At 42.4% G+C, this 22,835-nt stretch overlaps 1 protein-coding gene across 1 annotated transcript; it reads right to left on the bottom strand.

Annotated features, from left to right (window-relative positions):
• Positions 1–288: 288 nt before the first annotated feature.
• Positions 289–21,802, bottom strand: LOC127237130 (cytochrome P450 3A25-like). Its single transcript, XM_051205196.1, is given in 13 exon segments — positions 289–363; positions 2,237–2,399; positions 4,074–4,300; positions 6,581–6,741; positions 8,343–8,400; positions 8,494–8,621; positions 10,842–10,993; positions 11,227–11,315; positions 11,547–11,660; positions 16,605–16,704; positions 17,748–17,800; positions 20,645–20,738; positions 21,732–21,802. Coding segments are annotated over 13 exon segments (1,485 nt in total).
• Positions 21,803–22,835: the final 1,033 nt, after the last annotated feature.

Below are 22,835 nucleotides of genomic sequence, written 5' to 3'. Positions count from 1 at the left end.
AAATTCTTATTACAGTCAGAATACAGATAGCAAAAGAAGCTCAATAGGAATGGTCCCCTTAGAATCGGAGACAAATCTCTGCATCTATCATCCACTTAATTACTTCCATTAAATCACACAATATACAATGCTAAGCACAAACACTGAGCATGATCGGTGAATTACTGACCACCTACTCATAAAAGCAATTAAACTGATTTCACTCAAAGGCAAAAACAGATTCTCTGATGTTGCATGGCATCCTTGAACAGCAGAAATCTTGAGGGAAATCCATACTCCGTTTGTGTTTTATCTTGACACAACATTCAGGATGATGGGCTTTTCCGGTTGAAAAATTGTTTTCTTGCTTAATATCAAGGGTATCTGCGGTGGTTGAAGAATCACATTAAGAAGCAATGAATGAACCAGCAATCGCAGAGCAAAGCTGAAAAAATTCATTCAGGACAGTGGTACTTTATACACATAAAACACTGTTGGCTTCATGTGTCTTAAATTTTACATACTTCATTAGGATTGGGTGGTGAAGTCAAGTTTCTCTGTTAGTGCAAGAAGTCACTTTGGAGTAACTATTGTATATAGAACGAGAGAGGAGGTTGAGGGTGGAATACATTGACTTGTGTTCTTCGCTGATTCGAATTGAAGTGAAAAGGCTTTAAAAATTTTAGATCTCACTTGCTGTGGAAGACCGTTTTTGATCGGCAGTATACATACAGTTAAAGTGGTATTGTTGGCGTTGGTGCTTAAAAGGTAATCCTGACAGGTGGCTAACGTTGCACCTCTATGGGCCCGACTCACCACCTCAGGCCAGTTGTGCATGTTCAGTTTAATAGGGGGCAAGAACTGCAGGGAGCATTGAGCCTTGTTTCCTAGCATCTCTTAGTCCCCAATCAGTGTGAATGCTGAACTCTGAGTCATTCAGGGTTCTCTCCATTTTGTCTCAGTCTCTTCGATCTTTTGGGAGAAGGAAGACACCAACAGAGTAAGCTGGGCTCAGCAGAGTGTAGGAAAGCAGGGTATCAAGGAAATTGAAGGATATCAGCTTATGGGTGACTGAAGCTGGAGACCTGTCGCTTTCCAGGTTAAAGTCTCTGTCCATCTTTCTTAGCCACTGTATGCATATACAGGATAGCTACATCTGCCCTGGATGACAGATAAGGTGATAACTACCTCTAATGACCCACTCAGAAAGCACAGTTTATGGGAGGAGCTTCATGCTACATACATGAGTTTATAAATAGCCTTGCCATTCATGGAATTATTTAAAACTAAAGATAGTTATTCTTTAAGTATGGAGGGGGCAACATTTTAATTTCTCTAGAAGTATTGTTTGCTTTCTAACAACATGCATGTATTTTTTCCAGGAACACACTCACAGAAATATAGGCATACATGTCCATGTATGCTTACACAAACAAGATTTTAAATATAAATATAAATTCAAAGATATAGTTCTTCAATGGAGAAAACAAACTTGGGTGCATTGACTTAGTGATGAACAGAGCCTGCAGAAAGCATTAGAGGAGTAGAAGGGCTGTGGGCAGTTAGTCATCTAGTTCAACTACAAGTGTGAGGACAGAATGAAGCGGTGAGACAGCAGAAGACAGATTTAAGAGAACAAGAGTTTTCATGTAGCACAGCCATGAAAGTGTGAGACCAAGGGGTCAGGATGGCCCGGAAGGGTTGACTTTCTTTATATACTATAATAGTGCTTGGATCGATGTGCACTGAAGCCAGTATGGATTTCTGAAGCCACGCTCTGGGTAAATCATTTCCATGTATCTAACAACTAGGCACAGGGAGTTTTTAAAGTTACAAAGTGAAAAGCACAGCCAGCACTGGAAAGCCCCTGACTCCTGGGAACTTAGCTCCTGGCGAAGCCTGCCACTCACAGACCACGGCAAGGAGACCATTCCGCGCAATAAGAGTGTGCAACAGTTTCCCGTTGTCAGTCACACAGTCCAAACCTGGACCTGACTTCAGAGACACTATTCTTAGTCATGTCCTGGGGATCTGCATGGACTCTAAATGATTTCTCTATTTGTGCCTTTTCCAGACACAGACTTACTGTTCTAGAATGGAAAGACCTCAAGCTCCTGGGTCAATGTTACTCAAATCCTTTATTCCATACAATCCATCATAAAAATGACGATAATTTTCCCTTTCTGTGGGTAAAACTCTAAATGAAAAAACAAAACCCTCCCATTAAAACCAGTCTATAGAGAGTTTTCAGCCTCACCTGCGTTTCCTCTCAGGGCTGGAGGGTGAAGTTCTGCAGGACCCTGATGACAGCCAGTTTCATGTTGATGAGGGCAAACCTCATGCCAAGACAGTTCCTGGGCCCATTCCCAAAGGGCAGGTAGACATATGGATCAATGCTGCCCTTGTTCTCCTTGCTGAACCTAGAGCCACAGCAGGGATGAAAATGAGGCTATGGAACATGCAGGACCACGAGCTCCCTGTTCAGAGTTCTCACTCCTCTCAACAGAATGGCGCAGCATACATTTGTGGGCTTGCAACTGAATCTCTGCTGTGGGTGTCTTGTATTGTAAGTCAGGAGCTGGAGGGATGGATGGCTCAGCAGTTAAGACCATTCTTCTGCAGCTGGCCTGGATTTGATCCAGCACAGCTATCTGTCTCCCTCTAGTGGCCTTTTCAGGCTCCAGGCACATATGTGCTACAGAGACACACATGCAGGAAAACACCCTGCACATACAAATAAATACAAATTTTAAAAAGTTGTAAGCCAACAGTATTTCCATGTCCCTTAAAATAGAAGGGCCTCTGGTGTTGAGCCAAGTTGAGCTAAATGCTTCTAGAGAAGAAATGTATCTTTAAATACCAATCTATCTGGGATGGATATATGTGCCCATTCTGAAAATGAAGTCTTAATTTGAAAAGTATGCTACTGCCTCAACCTTCAAGAAGTCAATTTTTTTCTTTTTTTTCCAGACAGGGTTTCTCTGTGTTGTTTTGAAGCCTATCCTGGAACTTGCTCTGTAGACCAGGCTGGCCTCGAACTCACAGAGATCCTCCTGCCTCTGCCTCCTGAGTGCTGAGATTAAAGGCGTGCACCACCAATGCCTGGCTAAGAAGGAAATTTCTAATCAGACAGACTATGGGAAAAGTTCTTAAAGCCATCGGCAAATTTAGGGATGGGCACAGAATACATGAAAAAAAAAAAAAAAAAAACAAGAATCCTACAACTGTAAGTTCGATATCACTTATATCAACTACTGCCTAGTCACCAAATAAGACACACGTTTATGACAATATGTGGTGCATAGGTTAGTATAGCAGACTTCTTTGTGGGCCTCCAACCAGCTCCCAAATCATGACACAGAGACTTATTAGTTATGAATGTTTGGCCATATCTTATGCTTGCCCCACTAAGTCTTATAACTTAACCTGTTTCTCTGCATCTACATTTGCCTGAGGCTTTTCCCCTTTCTTTCATCCAAAGTGTCCCACTTCTGCTTCTTCCCAGTCTGGCTGCCTGGCCCCAGGCATCTCCTCCTCTCTACTGCCCATCTTGACCCCCAACCCTTAATTCCTCCTCCTCCTCCTCCTCCTTATTCTCTCTGCCTGTCAGCATCAACTGCCTAGATATTGACCATTCAGCTTTTTATTAGCCCAATCAGGTACCTTAGATGGGTAAGCAACACATCTTTACATCATTAAACAAATGCAGCCCAAACAAAGCAACACACCTGTACATAGTTGAAGTAATATTCCACAACAGGCTGGTATTTAAGTAATTAGTGATTCAAAATACAACTAACACACACCATATTTTGCAAAACCTTTACATACCTACAAATAAATACTCAAGGACATATTTCAATATATATGGCATTAATGTTAACATTTTGATATTCTGAATGGCATGAATGCCTTTTTCTGAGGTCTTTATATAACAACAGTAATTATCAGTTTGTAATTTTAAAAGGTTAATTCTCAAAACACATATAGATGCAAAGGGATACAAAATCAAATACATGCCATTTCTAGTAGGCTGCATAATATGTTTAATTTGCTTACTTCCTAATGGGGACCACTTCCCAAGGTCTCTGTACCTTTCAGGGCGGAACTCCTCAGGCTCTGGGTAGTACTCAGGGGCCCGATGAAGAGGATAAGTTGGTATCATGACTGCAATCCCTTTAGGAATGAACACACCATTGATTTCCACATCTTTCTTAGAGATCCTGTCTAGCCTGTTAGCAGCTGGGTACAATCTGAGAGTTTCATTTACCACCATGTCCAGGTACTCCATGCCCATTAGGGCATCATAGGTGACAGGTGCCTGGGGAGAGGAAACATGCTTTTGATGAGGTCTAGACTCCTTCCATTCAGTCTGTAGAGTTCTTACATGTCAGAGGCTCCAAGGGCTAACCTCAATTAGTAGAGTTTAGCCTTAATAAATCACTCTGCTATGATGACCTTTGCTCTGATTATGGCCCATTAGGATGAAAAGTATTATTTTAGCACAGAAGCCATTTGAGACACCCCCTACAGATCCCCTCATTCTCATTATTGTCCTGCTCTGATTACCTTACCATGTGAGCACATATGGCCAATATATTATGAGTTATACTCAGGCAAAGTGCATTGGGGTCACTGTCTCACATCCATAGGCCATCAATCTACACAAAGAAAATGGCATCATTGCAAGGAACAAGCTCCCCACTCTTGGTCCACACTGTGATTTCCAGAATTTTCTGGTTTTGCACGTGTATGTGTGTGCACGTTCATAGCAAGTCCACATCTGCTTGTGGATTGATCTGTATGTGGAAACCAAAGGACAACTTTGGGTGTCATTCTTTATGGAGTCCACTTTTTATATATTTTTGAAACAGGTGTTCAGTGACCTGAAACTCTAAAAGTAGGCTAGCTTAGCTGGCTAGTGAGTTCCAGGAGAAGACAGGCTCACGCAGTCTCTACCTCTTCAGTGCTCCAATTATAACTTTTCCCCCACATGGGTTCTGGGACTCAAACCCACATCCTCATAAAACAAGTACTGTGTGCTTGGGCTGTGTCCCCAGCTTCTACTACATACTAGGCAACTCCTGCTTGCTAACTCCTTTAGGGAGTGGCAGGAGTACTAAGTTGGAATAAAAGTTACAATGGAGACTTCTGGAAAGATGACACAATAGAAACTGCCTCTCTGTGTGAAGAAGAGTCAGCAACAGGAAAACAGGAAACAAAATGAGGTCTATGTCAAGGAGAGAGGAGGAGCTTCAGAAACACAAAGGAAGTAGAAGGACATTGAAAAGGCATGGTGGAAAAACATGGATGATTCATAGAAAGGAAACCAAACAGAGGATGGTGCTGGTTGCTCATTTCCCCAGTTCCAGAGAAAGGGGAAGGCAAAGACCCTCTAAAAACCCAAGAGGCTCTGATGAACAGGGAGTCCTACCTCCAGGACATGCCCACGGCCTCCACAGACTTCAAAACCAATGAAGAGTGTAGTGAGATGGGGGTTGATTCCTGCAACTACGGAGAGGAATCCCACTGTCCCTCTGGATGCCTCAGAAGGTAGAAGCCAGTGGACATCTTTATAGACAACTTTCACTGCAAAGTGAACTGCTCAGGGAGGTCCAGGCCAGACCCTGGACTTAATGAGCCACAGCCCTAGGGCAAGAAACTACCCTGAGTGACACTTACAGAATGAGGGAGGGTTAGATGCTTAGGAGCTTAAAGCCCATGGGGCAGGAGGCTGAGGAAATAAAGTGTACAGAGGAGAGTGTCCCCACCATCGATTTTCCTGGCCAGGCCTCCTCTACTGAGAATAAACGAAGACTGACAGCCCGGAGCCCAAACTCACCAGGTGGGTCGTCTCTGCTCTAGAGCCCCTAGAATAAAGCCCTAGTACAGTCCTTGATACAAGCACAGCTGCATTCCTCCAGCAGGTGGCCAATACTCAGGTGTGTGGGCACACCACTTGTGCATATCTGGGTGCATTCTCACACAGCAGAAGCTGAAACATTAGCCACCTCAGAGAGTTTGACATGGAGACTCCTCCCTAAGAGAACTTGACTGTAATGCAAGCTACCGTCAGCAGAGGGCACTGATGCTCCAAGAAATATGAAAGTGATGCTAACTGCACTCAGGGCTTCAGATGGGAAGTAGTCTGATACACTATCAAAACCACAGGAAAGAAAAGACCCACCTAGTTGGCTCACACACCCACATACATAAATGACATGCCATTGGACTGGACAGTAGAGCCAATTTGAGTAGTGTTGTGCCAGCCTGCTGACACCAGAGAAGGCCAGCCTAGCACCATAGATAGCCTGGACATCAGCACAGATAACAGTCCAGACACCTAATGGACTGGTGCCTATCCTCAAGTGTCACACATAGATTCTGGTGTCTCTTACTTGGTTTTATTGTCATAAGAGATAACAGGTACACCACAGCCAGCACTGTGTTAAAGAATGTGTACCCATCTCCTGTGTCCCTCACTTTGTCTTAGACTCATGCTGGGTGGAAGAACTCTGTAAGCATTCTCATTGCAAGTGATGAGACATGTTCTTGCTAATCCTTTACCTCTGCCCTCCCACTCTGCATACCATCCCCTCACCTTATTGGGCAGAGCTCTGTCAATCTCATCCTGGAGTTTCTTCTGTACATCAGGGTGGGTGGCTAGTGTATACATAATAAAGGTGATGGACGTGCTTGTGGCTTCATAGCCAGCGAAAATGAAAACAACTGACTGGGCTGTGGTCTCCATGTCAGACAGAGCTAAAAGGAAAAGAACATTGTAGATCAGGAAGATCAAAGCAGAACATCAGAGCTGAGATGAGAAGAAATCCAAATGGTGCCCCCAACTGTCTAGGGAAGAACAGAGAAAGGTGTTCCAGAGTCAGTGAGACTGAGTTCCACTCTGGTGCCCACCTGTGACCCACTGTCCTGTTATAGCAGACTCACCACCGCAAATGTGTAGTTCAACCCATGACACATTGCCCTCATACATACTTATAAACTTAAAAGAAATACAGTGGTTAATGTTGACTGGATCTAGGATTGCCTAGGAGACAAGACTGGGCATCCCTTGGGGATTATCTTCATGGATGTGGGAAGATGCATCTTAACTATGGGTGGTACATTCCATGGCCTGGGTCCTCACTGAGTAAAAAGAAGATGGTGAGGTTAGCACCAGCATTTAGCTCTCTGCTTCCTAACTACCAATGCCATGTGACCAGCAGCCTCCCTCTACTGTCCCCAGGACTTTCCTGGCATAATGGACTGAACCATTAAACTGTGGGTCAGAATAATCCTCTCCTGAAAGTATTTTGTCGCAGAACCAGCATGAATAACTAGGACAAATACCTTATCTATTAGTAAATGTTAGATCATTTTTCCTTCAAGGAAAAGGAAGTTAAAGAAATTTGAGGAAAAAAAAACAGTTGGGAAATGTTTGAGAGTTTGTCCTGCAGATGCTTAATTGTGTGGAGGAGTATATGCAGAGGTGTACAGGGAAATCTCTATACTTCCCCAACCTCTGCTTTGACCAGAAACCACTCTAATATTAAAGTCTCTTTTAACCATTGAATTTAAAGAACAGGTGATGCAAAGCCTCAGGAAGGCACATAACGAAGTGGTTTTATACATGATTTATTCAAGGCACATGCATGATGACTTGAAATTCAAAATAACTAATCATAAGAAGAAACCAATAGAGAATTCAAAAGATCACACTGATAGAAATAAATATATTTTTCAATGATATTTTTTAAAAAGCAAATAAGATTTGAAATGTCTTCTTTAGCTGTATAATGACTAGAAATATGGAATACACATGAGAATTTTAAAGTCACTCTGTAGCTATAATAGTGAAAAATAGTTTTGTCATAAGGCATAAGGCTAGCATAGATGATGGTTATAAAACCTGAGTCCAGGAGAATGAAGAAGAGTCAGGTTTATAGTTCCCCAGATGCTATTTACACAGAGCAGAATAAATTCAGATGAAGCTGTTGAACACAGTTCCACCACTCGTTCCCAGAGTCATTCCCACTGCCGGACAGTGTGCTTCCTGATTTGGGCCCAGATGTATATTCCCAGGCAGAGATCCAGAATCAGAGGGATGGGAAGGGGCTGAGAACCTGACTCTGCTCTGAAAGATGGCCCAGCACCACTGAGGAATGCCATGCACAAAATGCCTCTCTGTGGCTGCCCTAGAGACTCTGATCCATTTACACCAGGGTACTTCTAGAAAGTTGCAGTGGACACCATATCTATCATCCGTGCACGTGTATTTCTGAAATTTGGCAGAAGCTACCATCCTGGCCCCCCTCTTCTCTCTGGGCTTCTTCATCTACACACAGTAAAGCACCCTGGGTTACCTTTAGGGGACTCTTTACCTTTGGAGTTCATCATCAGGTGAAGAAAATCCATTCGGGTCTGGAAGCAGAAATGATGAACATTTATAGAGAGGGGTTACGGCCTGATAAATGACCAAACCATGAGCAATCTGTGAGTAACACCACATTTTACCTTCTGATTTGTTTCAAGGTGATTTTGCTTCATCTTTTTTACAAATTCATAGAAAAAGTCCATTAGCCAGTTTGGAAAAATAGAGATACTTAGCATCTCATACATTGGAGTAAGGAATGGAAGCATAACTACGGAGAAAATAAGAGAAAGTGTAATGAAAATCTGCACAAAATTCTTTTCACTTATCAGAAATCAAATACATCTACAGCTAAGTTCCCAGATCCTCTTTCCATTTAACTCAAAGGAAGGTACCAAAGTGATGAGACAAATAGTTATCTTTATAATACATGAAAATGTAAAACATTCAAGATATGGGCAACCAAAATGGCCAAGTGCTTGAGAGTATTTGTGGCTTACAGAAGACCCAAGTTCAGTACCCAGTACTTGGCATTGATTGGTTCATAATTGCAACTCCAGCTCTCAGGGATCCAACTCCCGTTACTGGACTCTAGAGATACAGCACTCCCATGTGTACATACAAATATGTACACATAATTAAAAGTAAAACAAATTTTTAAAAAATAATATAGGAAGAAAATTTTTTTATTATTTGATCATTTCATACATACATACATATATACATACAGTAAAATAACATATTCACCACACTCCCTACATGCCCTTTCCAGCTTCTCCAGGATCCCCCTCAAAACATCCCTTTCATAACTTTATATTGTTCACTAAGACTCTGCAGTGCTGCCTTCATATGTATGGGCGCAGGACCATCCAGTGAACCATAGGAAACTGACTAGTGACCACACCATCAATGAAGAATGTTTCTCTCTTCCCTAGCATCTATCAGTGCCAAAGTTCCTCAGAAAGGGTGACTCCAGAGAGCATCTCCCATATCTATGAAGGGAATATTGGTTGGCTTGATCTCGTGAATTGCCATGAGGTTTAGAGTGTGATAGCTGTTCATGTCCAGAACGTGATGTTTCTCCTCACCTACCAGCATTTACATTCTTTGTTCCTCCTCTTAGATAGAAATAAATAGTCAGGTGTTAGGGGCACACAACTTTAATCCCAGCACTGGGGAAGCAGAGACAGGTGGATCTCTGTGAGTTCAAGCTGTTACACAGAGAAACCGTGTCTCAAAAAAAGCAAGATAGGAATACATTTTATGATATTGTACCCAATTTAACTAAAAATAGGTCAAAGATCTAAGTCTAAGCACAAGCCTTCAATCCCAGAATTCTGGAAGTAGAGGCAGGTGGATATCTGTGAACTCAAAGCAGCCTTGTCTATATAGGAAGTTCCAGAACAGCCGGGTCTACATAGAAAAGAAAAAGTCTTAAGGAATGTACTGCCCATAATAATGTTCATAACCTCATCTCTGATCATGTGGCCTGAAAATTAAATCACAGCACATCTTAAAATTGTACATGATAAAATTTTTAAAATGTGTACTTCAAAGGCTCCCATTAAGAACATGAAAAGACATCTAAAATAGAGAACATAAGTCACTTCTATATCTGGAACATTACTGTTATTCATAATGCACATGCTAATCTTACAACTCAAAGATAAGCATATAAACCATTCAGCTACACAGGAGCAAGGGCTGAATGATGTTCATCTTAGAAAGACAATAATGTATCCAAGTAGGGGAGTATGTTACCACTTGGAAGAAACACAACCTAACACCCATAGTGCTATACAATTGAATTTCCTCTACGGAGGCTGGAATGAACATCGTGAAACAACAACAACAACTACCCAAAGTTTCGAATGGGAGTCCTCATGAACTCCTAACTAGAAAGTAAAATGCTTCATCTATCAAAGAAAAAAACTTCTTAGACACAAAAGTTCTATGTAATTTACTAATTCCACCACAAGTACCTACCCAGAAAACATAAAAACAAATCTCACATGCCAATGTCCATGTGCCCACATTTGCAATGCCCACATCTGAAAATAACTTAATGACCATCAGATGGTACAGAATTTGATTTGTCCACAGAAAATAGGAGTGGCAAAAAAATAGTTCTGTTTAAATTTATTATGTTAAATGAAAGAAGCTAAATTCTACATATTCTGTGAAAACTTTATGATGTATTTTTATGGCATATCAGGAAGAGGCAGATCTACAGGACAGTGAACTGGTATTTCTTATTGCAAGGAGGGATGGAAGACAGGAATGAGAAGGTGCAGGTTTTCTTGAATAAAATGTCCTGACTTGACAATGGTGATGGATACACATTGCCTTGTATGAGCAAAATTTGAATTACACATTGTAAGCAGGTACATTCCCTTTATATATGAATTGTATCTCAGTAATAATGGATGTTGTTATTTTGATGGAAGAATATGAGGGAGGAAGAAAAACAAGAGAGGAAGTAGCTACTTACATACAGAGAGAAGGAATGGGTCAAGAAAATCCACACGTGTTAAGATCTTCTTGACTTTCTGCACAAAGGGATCATCTGGGTTGTTGAGGGAGTCGATGTTCACTCCAAATGATGTGCCAGTTATCACATCCATGCTATAAGCTCCAAGGATGCTGAGGAGAGAGACACAGTAATCAACATCTGCTTCTGAGGCAGCTTATATTTCCAAGATACCCAGGCAGGGAAGCACAGAGTCAGAACCACCTGCTGAGTCATCAGTGGGGTCAAGGCTCCTATCACACTCACACATGGGGCCTTTACCTGTGGTTGGTTTGCAGATGGCCTTTTCCTAGAGTTGAGGGGACACTAAGGGACTTACAGTCCCATCAACTCCACCACCACTTACTCTTTCATATTGATAGGCTTCCCTTTCTCTTCTTCGCGTCTCAAGTTTTTCACCAATGTATCTCCATACTGTCCAATGATGGGGAACATCTAAAACCAAAGCACAGCATCTGTAGCTAAATGTGGAAACTCAGGCCCCAGAAAGATGACTCAGCCCCATCCAGGAAGCAAGGATGGGATATGGGATGTTACAGGGCATGAAGACAAAAGATCATCTTATACGAATTATAACTCAGAGGACCAACCCTAGGAAAGGGACTGTAACCTTGTTTTTTCCCTGTCCCAGGTTACTCCATAAGTAAATGCCCTCTCCATCATCACCTCCTTGAGTTTCCCACTGGTGAAAGTTGGAGACAGCAGTGTTCGAAGTCTCTTCCATTCTTCATCCTCAGATAAGGTAATGGCCTTTTTCATAGATCCAACTGGACCAAAAGTCTAGCGTTCAAATTGAAAGACAATTTACCTTGCAGAAATTACACACACACTCACACACACACACACACACACACACACACACACACACGCATGCATGCATATATGTGTATACATCCATAGCCACAGAATGGCCACAGAAAATATATCAAACAAACATCACTTGTTTAATAAGTATCTACTGATCTTAAGTGGCAGGCCTTTACATATACTCAGTACATTTTCATTGAAAACACCACACAACCAATGCAAACATGAGTGCCAGCCATCCACAGGGAATTGCTTCAAGTCTTTATCTCAAAGTCTGTTCTTAAAAGGCAACCCCTCTTGCACAGGAAAAGCCTGTTCATGGTACAGGCCATGGCACAAGGAGCGGCTTGAGTTCTGAGCCAGAGGGCACCTCATAGTGTTGGTTTCTGCCTTCACTTTTAGAAGCAGTTGTTCACAGAATGGTGAGTTTTCTGCTTATGCGGCCCCTGAAGAAATATATGCATGTTCCAAAGAGAAATTTTTGAAGGAAGGGTAGGAAGATAAGGCCTACAAGGCCCAGAGATGAGCCAAACTGGAGTCTGCCTGGCGCTGTCAGAGGTCCTGATTGTGCCAAGCCAATGAGGGGCTAACAAGTGATACCTGAGACCCTAGCAACAGATGCTGTCTGAGGTCTTGATCATGCCTACCCAATGAGGCAAGACTACACAATGTCAGCAGATTGGAATGCCTGCGTACTGGGAGGGTACGTAAAGATCCCCCCATTGCTAAATAAATGAGTCTCCTGTTTTTCCTTTCAACTGACTCATGATGTCTATGTTGTTGCCACTGCACCTTCTCACCCCCTTCCCCGAGGAAGGCATTAGGACCCAGCAACAGCAGGGGATCTTAGCCTGAGAGTCACAGAGGAAGTCTGACTTGTACCACAAGGACCATGATAGCAATAGGGTAGATTCTGAGAAATTTCTGGCTCGGCTCTGCATATAAGATGTCACAAGTATATTCGTTGCCCTATACTGGAGCTTGTATCGAAGGAATAAGAAAAAAATGAGATATCAGAATCTTCTTTTCTGAAAACAACTTGCCCTACTATAAAACTAGACAACAACAACAACAAAATGCTATAATTAACCAGTTAAATGCTTATTATGAGATATTTTGTAAAGTTTGTATTTTTGAAAATGTCAAATTATTCTATATATAACTTGGTTAAGGGAAAAATAATTTAATTTCAGACTATCTAACATATTGTCACTACATGAACAGCCAGCCTAGACACAGATTGCAAAAACAAAAGCTCCTATGCTTTGCAGATCCTGAAAAATGGGTAACTTCCCGATTTGACTGATGCTGTCCTAAGATGTTTTTCATGTAAGTAAGACTGTCTGTTTTGTTCTTTGCTTTTTCTCCCTAGACACATAATGGGGAAATGAAAAAGACAGCCTGTGCTTTGATGCTTGCCAAATGACTTATATAGTCAATATGCTATATAAATAAAGAGGGTCCCACAGCTAAACACTGAGCCGAACTCCTGGAATCCAGTTGCAGAGAGGGAGGAGTGATAAGAAAATAGAGGCAAGACCAGGCTACAGACACCCACAGAGACTGCTGACCTGGACAAGGGGGAGCTTGACCTCCAGACTGATAGCTAGGAAACCAGCATTATACTGACTCAGATGCCCTGAACACGGGTCTCAGTTAGAAGGCCTGGGCATTCTAAATGACCTCTGACAGTGGAACCAGGATGTATCCCTAGTGCATGAAAGGACTTTGGGAGCATATTCCCCATGGAGGGATAATCCCTTAGCCTAGAGGCAGGAGGAAGGGCCTAGCCCCTACTCCAAATGACTTGAGAGATTTTGTTGATCCCTCCTGGAAGGCATCATCCTCCCTGTGGAGTGGGGAGGGATGAGATGGGAGGGGCTTGGAGGGCATTGGAGGATGGAGGGAGATGGAACTGGTATCAATATGTAAAATAAGAAAAATAATAAACATATAAAAATCTAATAAAATAAATATTTCAACCCCCCAAAATATAGACCAAATTCTAAATAAATAAAAAAACAAATAACTAAATAAATGGTGTCTCTGCCGTGTGTGAGAGAGTGAGAGACAGACAGAGAGAGAGAGCGAGCTGCTGAACCCTCAGAAGTGCATTCAGTCCCCCACTGACCCCACACCTCCTCTTTTGGGCCTGAACCCTGCTGAAGCTGGACTTCAACAGTTCTTCCATGAGGATAGGAGGAAAAAAGCCCTACAGCATTCTTCGAGACTGTGCAGAGTAGGAATTGATTCAAGTGGCCTTAGGATCGAGGGCTAGAGAGATCGCTCAGAGGCTAAGAGCACTTGTTGCTCTTGCAGAGGACACATACTTGTTCCCAGAACCCAAATGGCAGTTCCCAGCCATTTGTAATGATACGATATCTGTCACCCACTTCTGACCTTCAGACATGCATGTGGTATACATATGTACATGTAGTTAAAACACCCATATACATGAAATAAGAAAAAACATCCATATTCTTGGGATACTGTTATCTTAGTCTGGTTCTACATTATGTTTGCCAATGGCATAAAAATTGGAGAGAACAGAGGCTAAGCTGTTTCTTTTAAAGTATGGCTATTAGAAAATATTAAGAATAGTCCCAGCACTGGGGAGGCAAATGTTATTGCATCTTCGTGCAAGGACAGCTTAAGGAGTTTCAGGACAACCAGGCCAATAGAAAAAAAAAATGAACCAATGATGGAGAGATGGTTCAGCCCTTAATCGTGCTTAGTACTTTTGCAGAGGACACAAGTATGGTTCCAAGTACCCAGGTTGTCAGCTCAAAGCCCCTTGTGACTCCAACTGCAGGAGTTCTGGCACCTGTGGCTTCCAAAGATACCTATATATATATAGGCACATATACCCCCACAGACACACCATTAAAAAACAATAAGCCAGCATCGGTAGTGCACTTTAATCCCAGGACTTCAGAGGGAGACAGGCAGCTCTCAATGAGTTCAGAGCCAGCCTGGTCTACAAAGTGAATTCCAGGACAGTCACGACTGTTACACAGAGAAACCCTGTCTCAAAAACCAAAACCAACAAAATAACCAAACAACAACAAAAGCAAACAAAAAAAAACCACCAATAAAAAAGATTAAGGATTTATCTGTTATTTTTATGAATTATTATAACATGGAAATCATTTTATTTTTTGCTTTTTAACAATTATTTTTTTATTTTTATGTTTATGGGTGTTCTGTCTACATGTTCATCCATGTACTATGTGTGTGCAGTGCCTACCAAAGCTCAAAAAAAGCATCAGGTTACAGGAGACTGGAGTTCCAGATGCTTGTGAACTAGCTAACATGAGTTTGATTAACTGCTGAAACATCTTTTCAGGCCTTTTTAATTTTATATACAGAGAACCAAGAAAAAAAATAATTCTATTTCTTAGCTGTGAATTTTTTCTCTCTTCCAAAACTATATTTTATACCAAATTAACTCTGTTAAAACTCCTTTGTGATAAAAGCTCAAAACGAAAGGAATGACACAAACTTCTTATACTCCATGAAGAAAATGTACACAAAAGCCTAGGCCAGTTTCACACTTGGTGGTGAAGGCCTGGATATTTGACCCTCCAGTCTCCTGCATTTCAGAAGTCTCCTCTCAGCACTGTTACTCAGTACTGTTCTAGGAGTGACAGCTGGTGCAACAGGGTAAGAGAGTTCAATTGAAGACATACAGATTGCAAAACACTGAGTTCTGATTTTCAGGAACCATCACTGTCCATGTAGAACACACCAAACAGCATACAAAATAAATGGATGGAATGAAGAAGTGAGTTTGGAAAAGTCATAGGACACAATGACAACACAGAGTTCAATTGCACTTGTACATAATTGCAATGATAAGTGGAGAAATGTTGAGAAAATGATGTCATAGCAATAACTAGAAATTAAATACTTAGAGCATAAATGTAACAAAAATATGTGCCAGGTCTTTAACCTGAAGTTGTCTACGTGGCAAGCAAAGGCAAACTAAAAACCAGAGAGTCACGTGGTAGCTGTGGATTAGAAGACACAGCACAGTAAAAATATTTCCCCCCTATTATTTCAATTTTTATCAAAATTACTCTTAGAAGTTAAATTCAGACAAGAATATTCATTATTTGGATAGGAAAGCAAAGGTCCAAGAACCAACAAAACAACTGTTTTTTAAAAAAAAATGTAGGACTTAATTAACCACATGATGTCACTCATCAAGAGGGAATGGTCTCCAAAGAGGTAAAAACACCATGATCAATTGAGAGAAGAAAACCAATGAGGAGGAGTCCCACACAAGTAACAGAACTGGTAAGTTTTGGAGGGAACAGCTTCTCCCAAAATGGTATTAGAACAGTTGAACATGCATGGTCCAACTGGAATCTCTACCTGACCTTCATATCTCATGCCAAAAAAATTACAAATAGATCATAGATGTAAATATAAAGTATCAAACTACATGTTACCATTAAAAACTAAGAAAGCTAAGCAGAATGTTATCAAGCTTGACCCCAAAGGCATCCGGGAAATGAATCAGACACTGCCAAGAAGAAACATCAAGTGTCCCACAGTGACTACCCCATATTTACGAGAGGAAGTCCCACAGTGAAGGGACAGTCCTGTGCTTTCAGTATGTAGCTTCAACACTAAACATGATTGCAACAATGTCCAAAACACTACTCATGTGTATGAAGGAATGCCTCTCAGAGGACATGCAAATAAACTCCTAATGATATCAATGCAAATCTCATCTTAGTATGCTGGCAGGAAGGAATATGTTATATTTATACTCATGAAAGACATTACCATTTACAAAACCTAAGAACTTTTCTGAGCATGGTGGTGGCTCCTCTTTATCATGATTACATAATTATTTCCAAATTAAAATTGAACGAAAGTAACTCATTATTCCCTAAAAGGGCCACCTACCCGACGGTTTGTGAAGACTGAGTAGCATTCTTTCACCAGAACTGTTTTGATGACCTATGGATCCGTGATAGCCAGTACAGGCTGTCGACCATCATAAAACCTGAGATGGGAAAATAGGGTGGACTGAACCTCAAAAGTCAAATTCTACACCAGGAGTTACATCCAGGACCCCAGACTCCACCCCTGAGGCTGCACAGGCACACAACACACCCTGCTCTAGAAAGCAAAGTAACACGAACCCCATTTCAAGTTCGACCATAGAAGCCATTGGAGAAAAATAAATAATGATTCCAAAGTCAAAACAGAATGTCTCAGTGGAGTTTCCACTGATTCAGTATTCCTAATAATGTGGTAGTAGCATTACTTTGTGGCCACCAGAGGGCAGCACATCAATGCTTTGGCATTGGGTTACATGATCTGTATGGGCTGTGTCACCTCAGCAGATCCAGTGGCCAGGCCTGTAGTTTCTGAGGATGGATGAGAGCAGATGAAGAAAAAGGCAGGGCCTCTTCCCATTTAACACAACACAATGGTGACACCTCCTCTAAACCTCTCACTAAAAGACCAGCTGTTCTGAAAGGGAAGAGGGGGGCCATTGGCTCAGCCACCTTATAGAACCATTAAAGATATAGGCCCAAAGGAGAACATAGCGGTTTACACATATCCCTCATCTCTTCTTCAAAGCCAGCAGAATTAAATAGACAGGAAATACCCATGTACACTTCTTGTAAATTTAATTTTTAATTACTAAAGATGCTTATAAAGTGGATATACATGAGTTTCTAATCCACTACTTATTTACATCTCAAAGTCTATCTTTCCAAAGCATTCATTACTTTTACGTTAATGTAAAGGAGTTCTGGCTTTGACTAAATGTGGATTGGTATAGACATGACCATGAATTTCTGAGCACATATTAGAAGGTTGCCAGCAAAGGTTAGGAGCAAAAACATTGAATCTTGGAGCCCTTGATGCATCAGTGTGGAGGAGGTCCCAGTAGGCAACACCTCCAATGGCATTTCCGCTGTTCTAACAACTGTGATATATTGGACTCTGGCAGAACAATCTCTAAAGGCTTTGCCCTCATGCAGGACAGTGGTTCATTCAACAAACCTACCCAATGGAATTTTCCAGAATACTCACCCCCATATTTTCCCATACTTTCTATAGCAGTCTAGATCAAACTTCCACAAACCCTGGGAAGAGAAATGAAATAAAGTTAAATCTATTACTGGCCTGTATACAATCATCCTTCTCTAACTGGGGTGCAAATGACTCAAATGCCATGAAGTCAGGCTTCCTGTCCCTCACCAGCGATTACAGGCAAGTTCTTATTAGAGACACAAGAAGGAATAGGAGAGAAGAGAATTGTCTGGAACGGAGTGTTTAAGGCTGTTCTTGAATTTTCTCAGGGTTGTACCTACTGAAGGAGCTGTCCTTACTTATGGATATCCAGCAGCTTCATGTCTGAGGGGTGTGTGCGTGTGTGCCTGCGCGCGTGCGTGCACGTGCATACGTGTGTATGTGTGTTGACTTGAAAATCCTAGAACACTCTGAACTGTTCCTCAAGAATACAAAGTAAGGGAATATGGTGATATCTTGCTTGTAGGAACAAAGCTTGTCTGAAGATCAGTGAATGGAGCTGGCCACTAGCTAACCACACAGTCTTGAGGTCTGTACAGACAGACAGAAAGTGAGATGGCTGAGAAGAGACAGGAAATGAGATGGCTGAGAAGAGACAGGAAATGAGATGGCTGGGCAAAGACAGGAAGTGAGATGGCTGGGCAGAGAAAGGATATAAGCGGAAAGAAACAGGAAATCACTCTCTTTTCTGCTGAGGTAACTAATGAGGTAAAGGTGACTTTAGCTTACTCCTTCTCTCTGATCTGTCAGCCTTTTTCTCTATATCTGACTCTGTATTTATTATTTAAACCAACTAAGAACTCCATTTAACTTCCCAGGGTATATGCTGTTCTGTCTCTTGGTTCAGTATTATCCCACTTGTTTTATGAAAGCAAAAGGGATAAAGCAAAGCCAGACTTTTGGGTACACATATAACCCTAGCCTTCAGAAAAAAGCAAGAAGATGGAAAAGTTGAGGCCAGGGTGGAACGCATCTCAACATCTAAAAGAAGGGAAACAAAAGAGTCACAGCTGCCCAGGGTGCAGAGAATAAGAAAGTGCAGTAAATGGGACATCTCATCTGTGTAACAATCCCCTTCCCAAGGAACAGGGATCATTGTAAAAGTAGGGGCAGGGGCAAAAAGGCTGCATGAGCCAGAGACAGAAAACATTGCAACAAAAAGTGCCAAGAATACAAAAGAGCAGTTGCACATATATACTCGCAGTAATTGTGAAAGTTTGCAGGGGACCTGAGCAAGAACAAGCCAGACAAACCCTTAGCATGGAAAGGAGGAAATGAAGTCCCACCCTTTTCTGAGGAGCTATTGGCAATTGACCACTGCTGGAAGACAAACAGTTTTCCTTGAGGGTGTGTCTCATGATAAATCAACCATGATCCTGTGTATGCCCATACAACTGAGAGTATGCAGGCAGCACAAATAAGACTCCATGGGTTACAAAAGAAAGCACACTAAGTGGGTAGGTAGGGAAGGAGGGGTGCATCTGAGGGAATCTTGGGGCAGGGAGTGAATATGATCAAAATACATAGCATGAAAATCTCAGAGAACTGATGAAAAGTAAGAAAACACACACAAAAAAAAAGAATACCAAAAAAATTAAGAAATGATGAAAATAAGAGGGAGAGAGAGGGGGAGTGTGTGTGGAGATGGTGGGGAAATCATGACGGTATGCAGGAACCAATGAGTGGCTCCCTTTCTACGGCAGGACAGAGGAAATGAAACACTAACTCTGAGATTTCAATGCTCAAGAAGAAAAAAGGAAGTGTTCCGTCATGCATTACCTTAGAGCTGTGACTTAATGCAAAAGAAGGTTCAGGAAGGGAAATGTGATGAGATGATTATGAAAAGTGTTCTCCTTTCAAGGGGGAATGACTGTAAGGCTTTCTCGGGCAGCCATGAGTCAATGGAGGTCTCATTGAGACCTGAGGCCTGCAGGAAGCATGTAACTGTGAAACTGGAACTCTGACAAGCAGCTGGAGTCATTGTAGAAGGAAATCCTAGCAGAGAGCAGCATGCTTGAGGCTCTGTTGATGGCTTTCAGCATCTGAGCTCATTCACCATCTTCTAGCCAGATGCCAGCCTTGGCTGACCAAGCAAGCCATAAATAATCAGGCAACATTCGTGGCCCTTGTGGCATTTATGGTACACTTTCAGGGGCCTCTAAAGATTTGATAAAACCATCCTTCCTGTGAGGATTCTATAAAGGAGTCTGCCTTCACCTAGAAAAGCAAAACTTCACTGTGGTATCTGAGGGTGAGAAACAAGCACCACCTTGTCTTAGTCACAGCCCCATCCTGCTCAGACTGGCTCTCAGGGTGCTGTCTTAGAGGAGAAAGAAAGAAGATTTTGTCAAATCCTCAAAGATGCCCTGGGTACTAAAGACTTTATGGAGCCATTAAAGTAACTGCAGGGGATGTAGGGGTTCCTGAGAGGATCCCCTATAGTCAACACACAGGCAACCTGATCCTGGGATGCTGCAGAGCTGGCCAGCAGGAAGAAGACAAGTGCAGCTCCCAAGCCCTGAGTGAAGGTGAAGTGCACACAGGCTGGTGCAGTGCTGCTGTGAGCAGCCATGCTTTCCCATGAGTGCTGGTTAAGTACATCCTGGAGGCTCCACTGAGGAAAACCCCAGGCTCCTCCTGCTCCTTACAGCCTGAGCGTGAAGTCCCGAACACCACGCTCCAAGGTGTCTGTGAGCATGGCTTTCTAACCACAGCTCCAACTGGATGTCAACAAATCGTAAAGGGAAGTCCAGCACTCTTCTCGTTGGTCATACACAGTTTCCAGTGGGTGTTTTGGATGCCCCAGAACTTCCTCCCAAGAACTGTGATCCATAAAGAGATGCATAAGAAGTTGCATCCATAAGAAGAAGAAAAAAAAGAGCTCAAACAGTACTCACATCTCGGTAAACCAAAATAGTGCCTAAAAAAGGCAGAGGTTTGGGTCCAGGAATGCCGAGCTTCTTAAAAACTCCATGAGAATAGGAGCCATATCTGTAAAGTAAAAGAAAAATCCAGGAACATTTCATTGTGGTCCAACCAGCAACTGAGACCCACCCTCAGAATCCGTGCCAACTGTCCTCTGCTCTAAAAACAGCACTGAATGGAAAATGGTTCTGGATACTGCAAGGCAAAAAAGAACTTGAGTTATCCAGAGGGAAGGGTATTTCAGGTGAGGGTTACAGACAAGAGAGAAGAATGGATGTCAATCCTCTTACAATGTCTAGAATACATGATGGGAATTTGTGTAAGGCATGTTGGGGAATGAGAGCAATGGATGTGTGTATGCATGGGGGACAAGCCTGACCCATGTGGATCCATATTACAGAAAGCGAGGAGGCAAGGATAGTGAGAAAAACTCTAAGCACATTCCATGATCTTGGGACTCACAAAACTCAGAAGGGCTGTGGTGGCCAATTGTTTATGAGTTCTTGGAATTGATGTTGATTAGTCTAGGTACAGACTAGAGCCAACTGCATCTTCTCAGGAGCAAGTCTTGTCAAAACCCTCTGAGCCATAAGGTAAGAGTGAGAGGGAGCCAAAAAGGTGAGAACTCAAGAGATTGGCATTACAGTAAGAACTGCACTTCCTAAATGCTGATTTCAACTTCTCCTCCATGTTCTGTTTGGATGTTCCAACAGGAAAATGAAAGGGAGGCTGTAGGAAGATACCCACCCCACCTGTACCTGTTGCACTGATGACGCCCATTGGGGGGACAGGGATGGACATGATGTGAAAGAACAAGGTCTGGTGTAGGGACCCCAGAGTCCTCTCTTGATTCCTGGATGGAGACAGAGAGCATCCAGAGGTATCCTTGGGACTGGAACCTGCTGGTGTTCATCTGTCTCTGCTGTAAGTTATTTCTCACTGAATAAATATCTATTCTGCCTATCTGTTTTCCCCAATCCTTATTTTTCCACAATAGGGGGCTTGTATATCACCCCAACTCCAGTTACAGATAGGGAAGGAGCCTGGACAACTACTCACATGTAGAGGAGCACCAGGATGGTAGCCAGCAACACCCAGGTTTCTGTGGAAAGGCTGGGGATCAGCTCCATCTCAGCTTTCCTTCAGCAGGTCTGACTCCGAGTTTTCCTTCCAACTGGGTCTTGCAGGGCTCCCCTGCTGTACCCAGCTGAGATCAAGTGAGTCCAGCCTACAGTATTTATGTGCTGGGAAAGGAGGCGGTGTCAGCAATGCAGCCAGTAGAAGGTCCTCCCTTGCACTGCTTGAACTCAGAGAACTGACATGGCTTTTGGGTGACTGTTATTAAAAGTTCATGCACAATTCTACTCTGACCTCCTTTCAGTACATACTGGAGGTGAATATTTGTTCTTTCAGAAAAGCTAAGAAATCCATTGGCATTACATTTCTTCTAATTTTCAGATCTCTTTCATGCCTGTTCTCATTCCAAAACTCCTTAAAAAACACAGATAACCTATATCCACTGATATTAACTACTGCAAAGCTTTCTTTTCTAGGGGTGTGTGTGTGTGTGTGTGTGTGTGTGTGTGTGTGTGTGTGTGTGTGTGTACAGTGTATGCAGAAGTCAACATTGGGTGTTGTTCTGTCACTTTCCACCATATTTTTCAAGACAGGGTCTGTTACTGAATCTAGACTGACTGGGCAGAAAAGCCCTGGGAAGCACCTTTTCTATCACACACCCTTCCTCCCACTTCTTTTTTTTTTTTTTTTTTTTTTTTTTTTTTTTTTGACATATCGATCCCAGTTCCCTCTCCTTCCCTCTCTTCCTCCCTCCCATGCCCCAACCACCCTCCCACCCCCCCCTACTCCACAGGGAGGGTGGTGCCTTCCAGGAGGGGTCAACAAAATCTATCAAGTCATTTGGAGTAGCAACTAAGCCCTCCCTCCTGCCTCTAGGTTAAGCGAGTATCCATCCATGGGGAACATGCACCCAAAGTCCTTTTGTGCACCAGGGATACATCCTGGTTCCACTGTCAGAGGTCCCTTAGACTGCTCAGGCCTTCTAACTGAGACCCACGTTCAGGGGGTCTGAGTTGGTCCAATGCTGGTTTCCCAGCTATCAGTCTGGGGGCTCATTAGTTTCTCCTTGTTCAGGTCAGCTGTCTC

Source organism: Phodopus roborovskii, unplaced genomic scaffold (assembly GCF_943737965.1).
Source record: "Phodopus roborovskii unplaced genomic scaffold, PHOROB, whole genome shotgun sequence".
NCBI classification, from domain to species: domain Eukaryota; kingdom Metazoa; phylum Chordata; class Mammalia; order Rodentia; family Cricetidae; genus Phodopus; species Phodopus roborovskii.
Note: the sequence above shows the minus strand (reverse complement) of the source record. Positions and strands in the feature narration are given on the sequence as shown.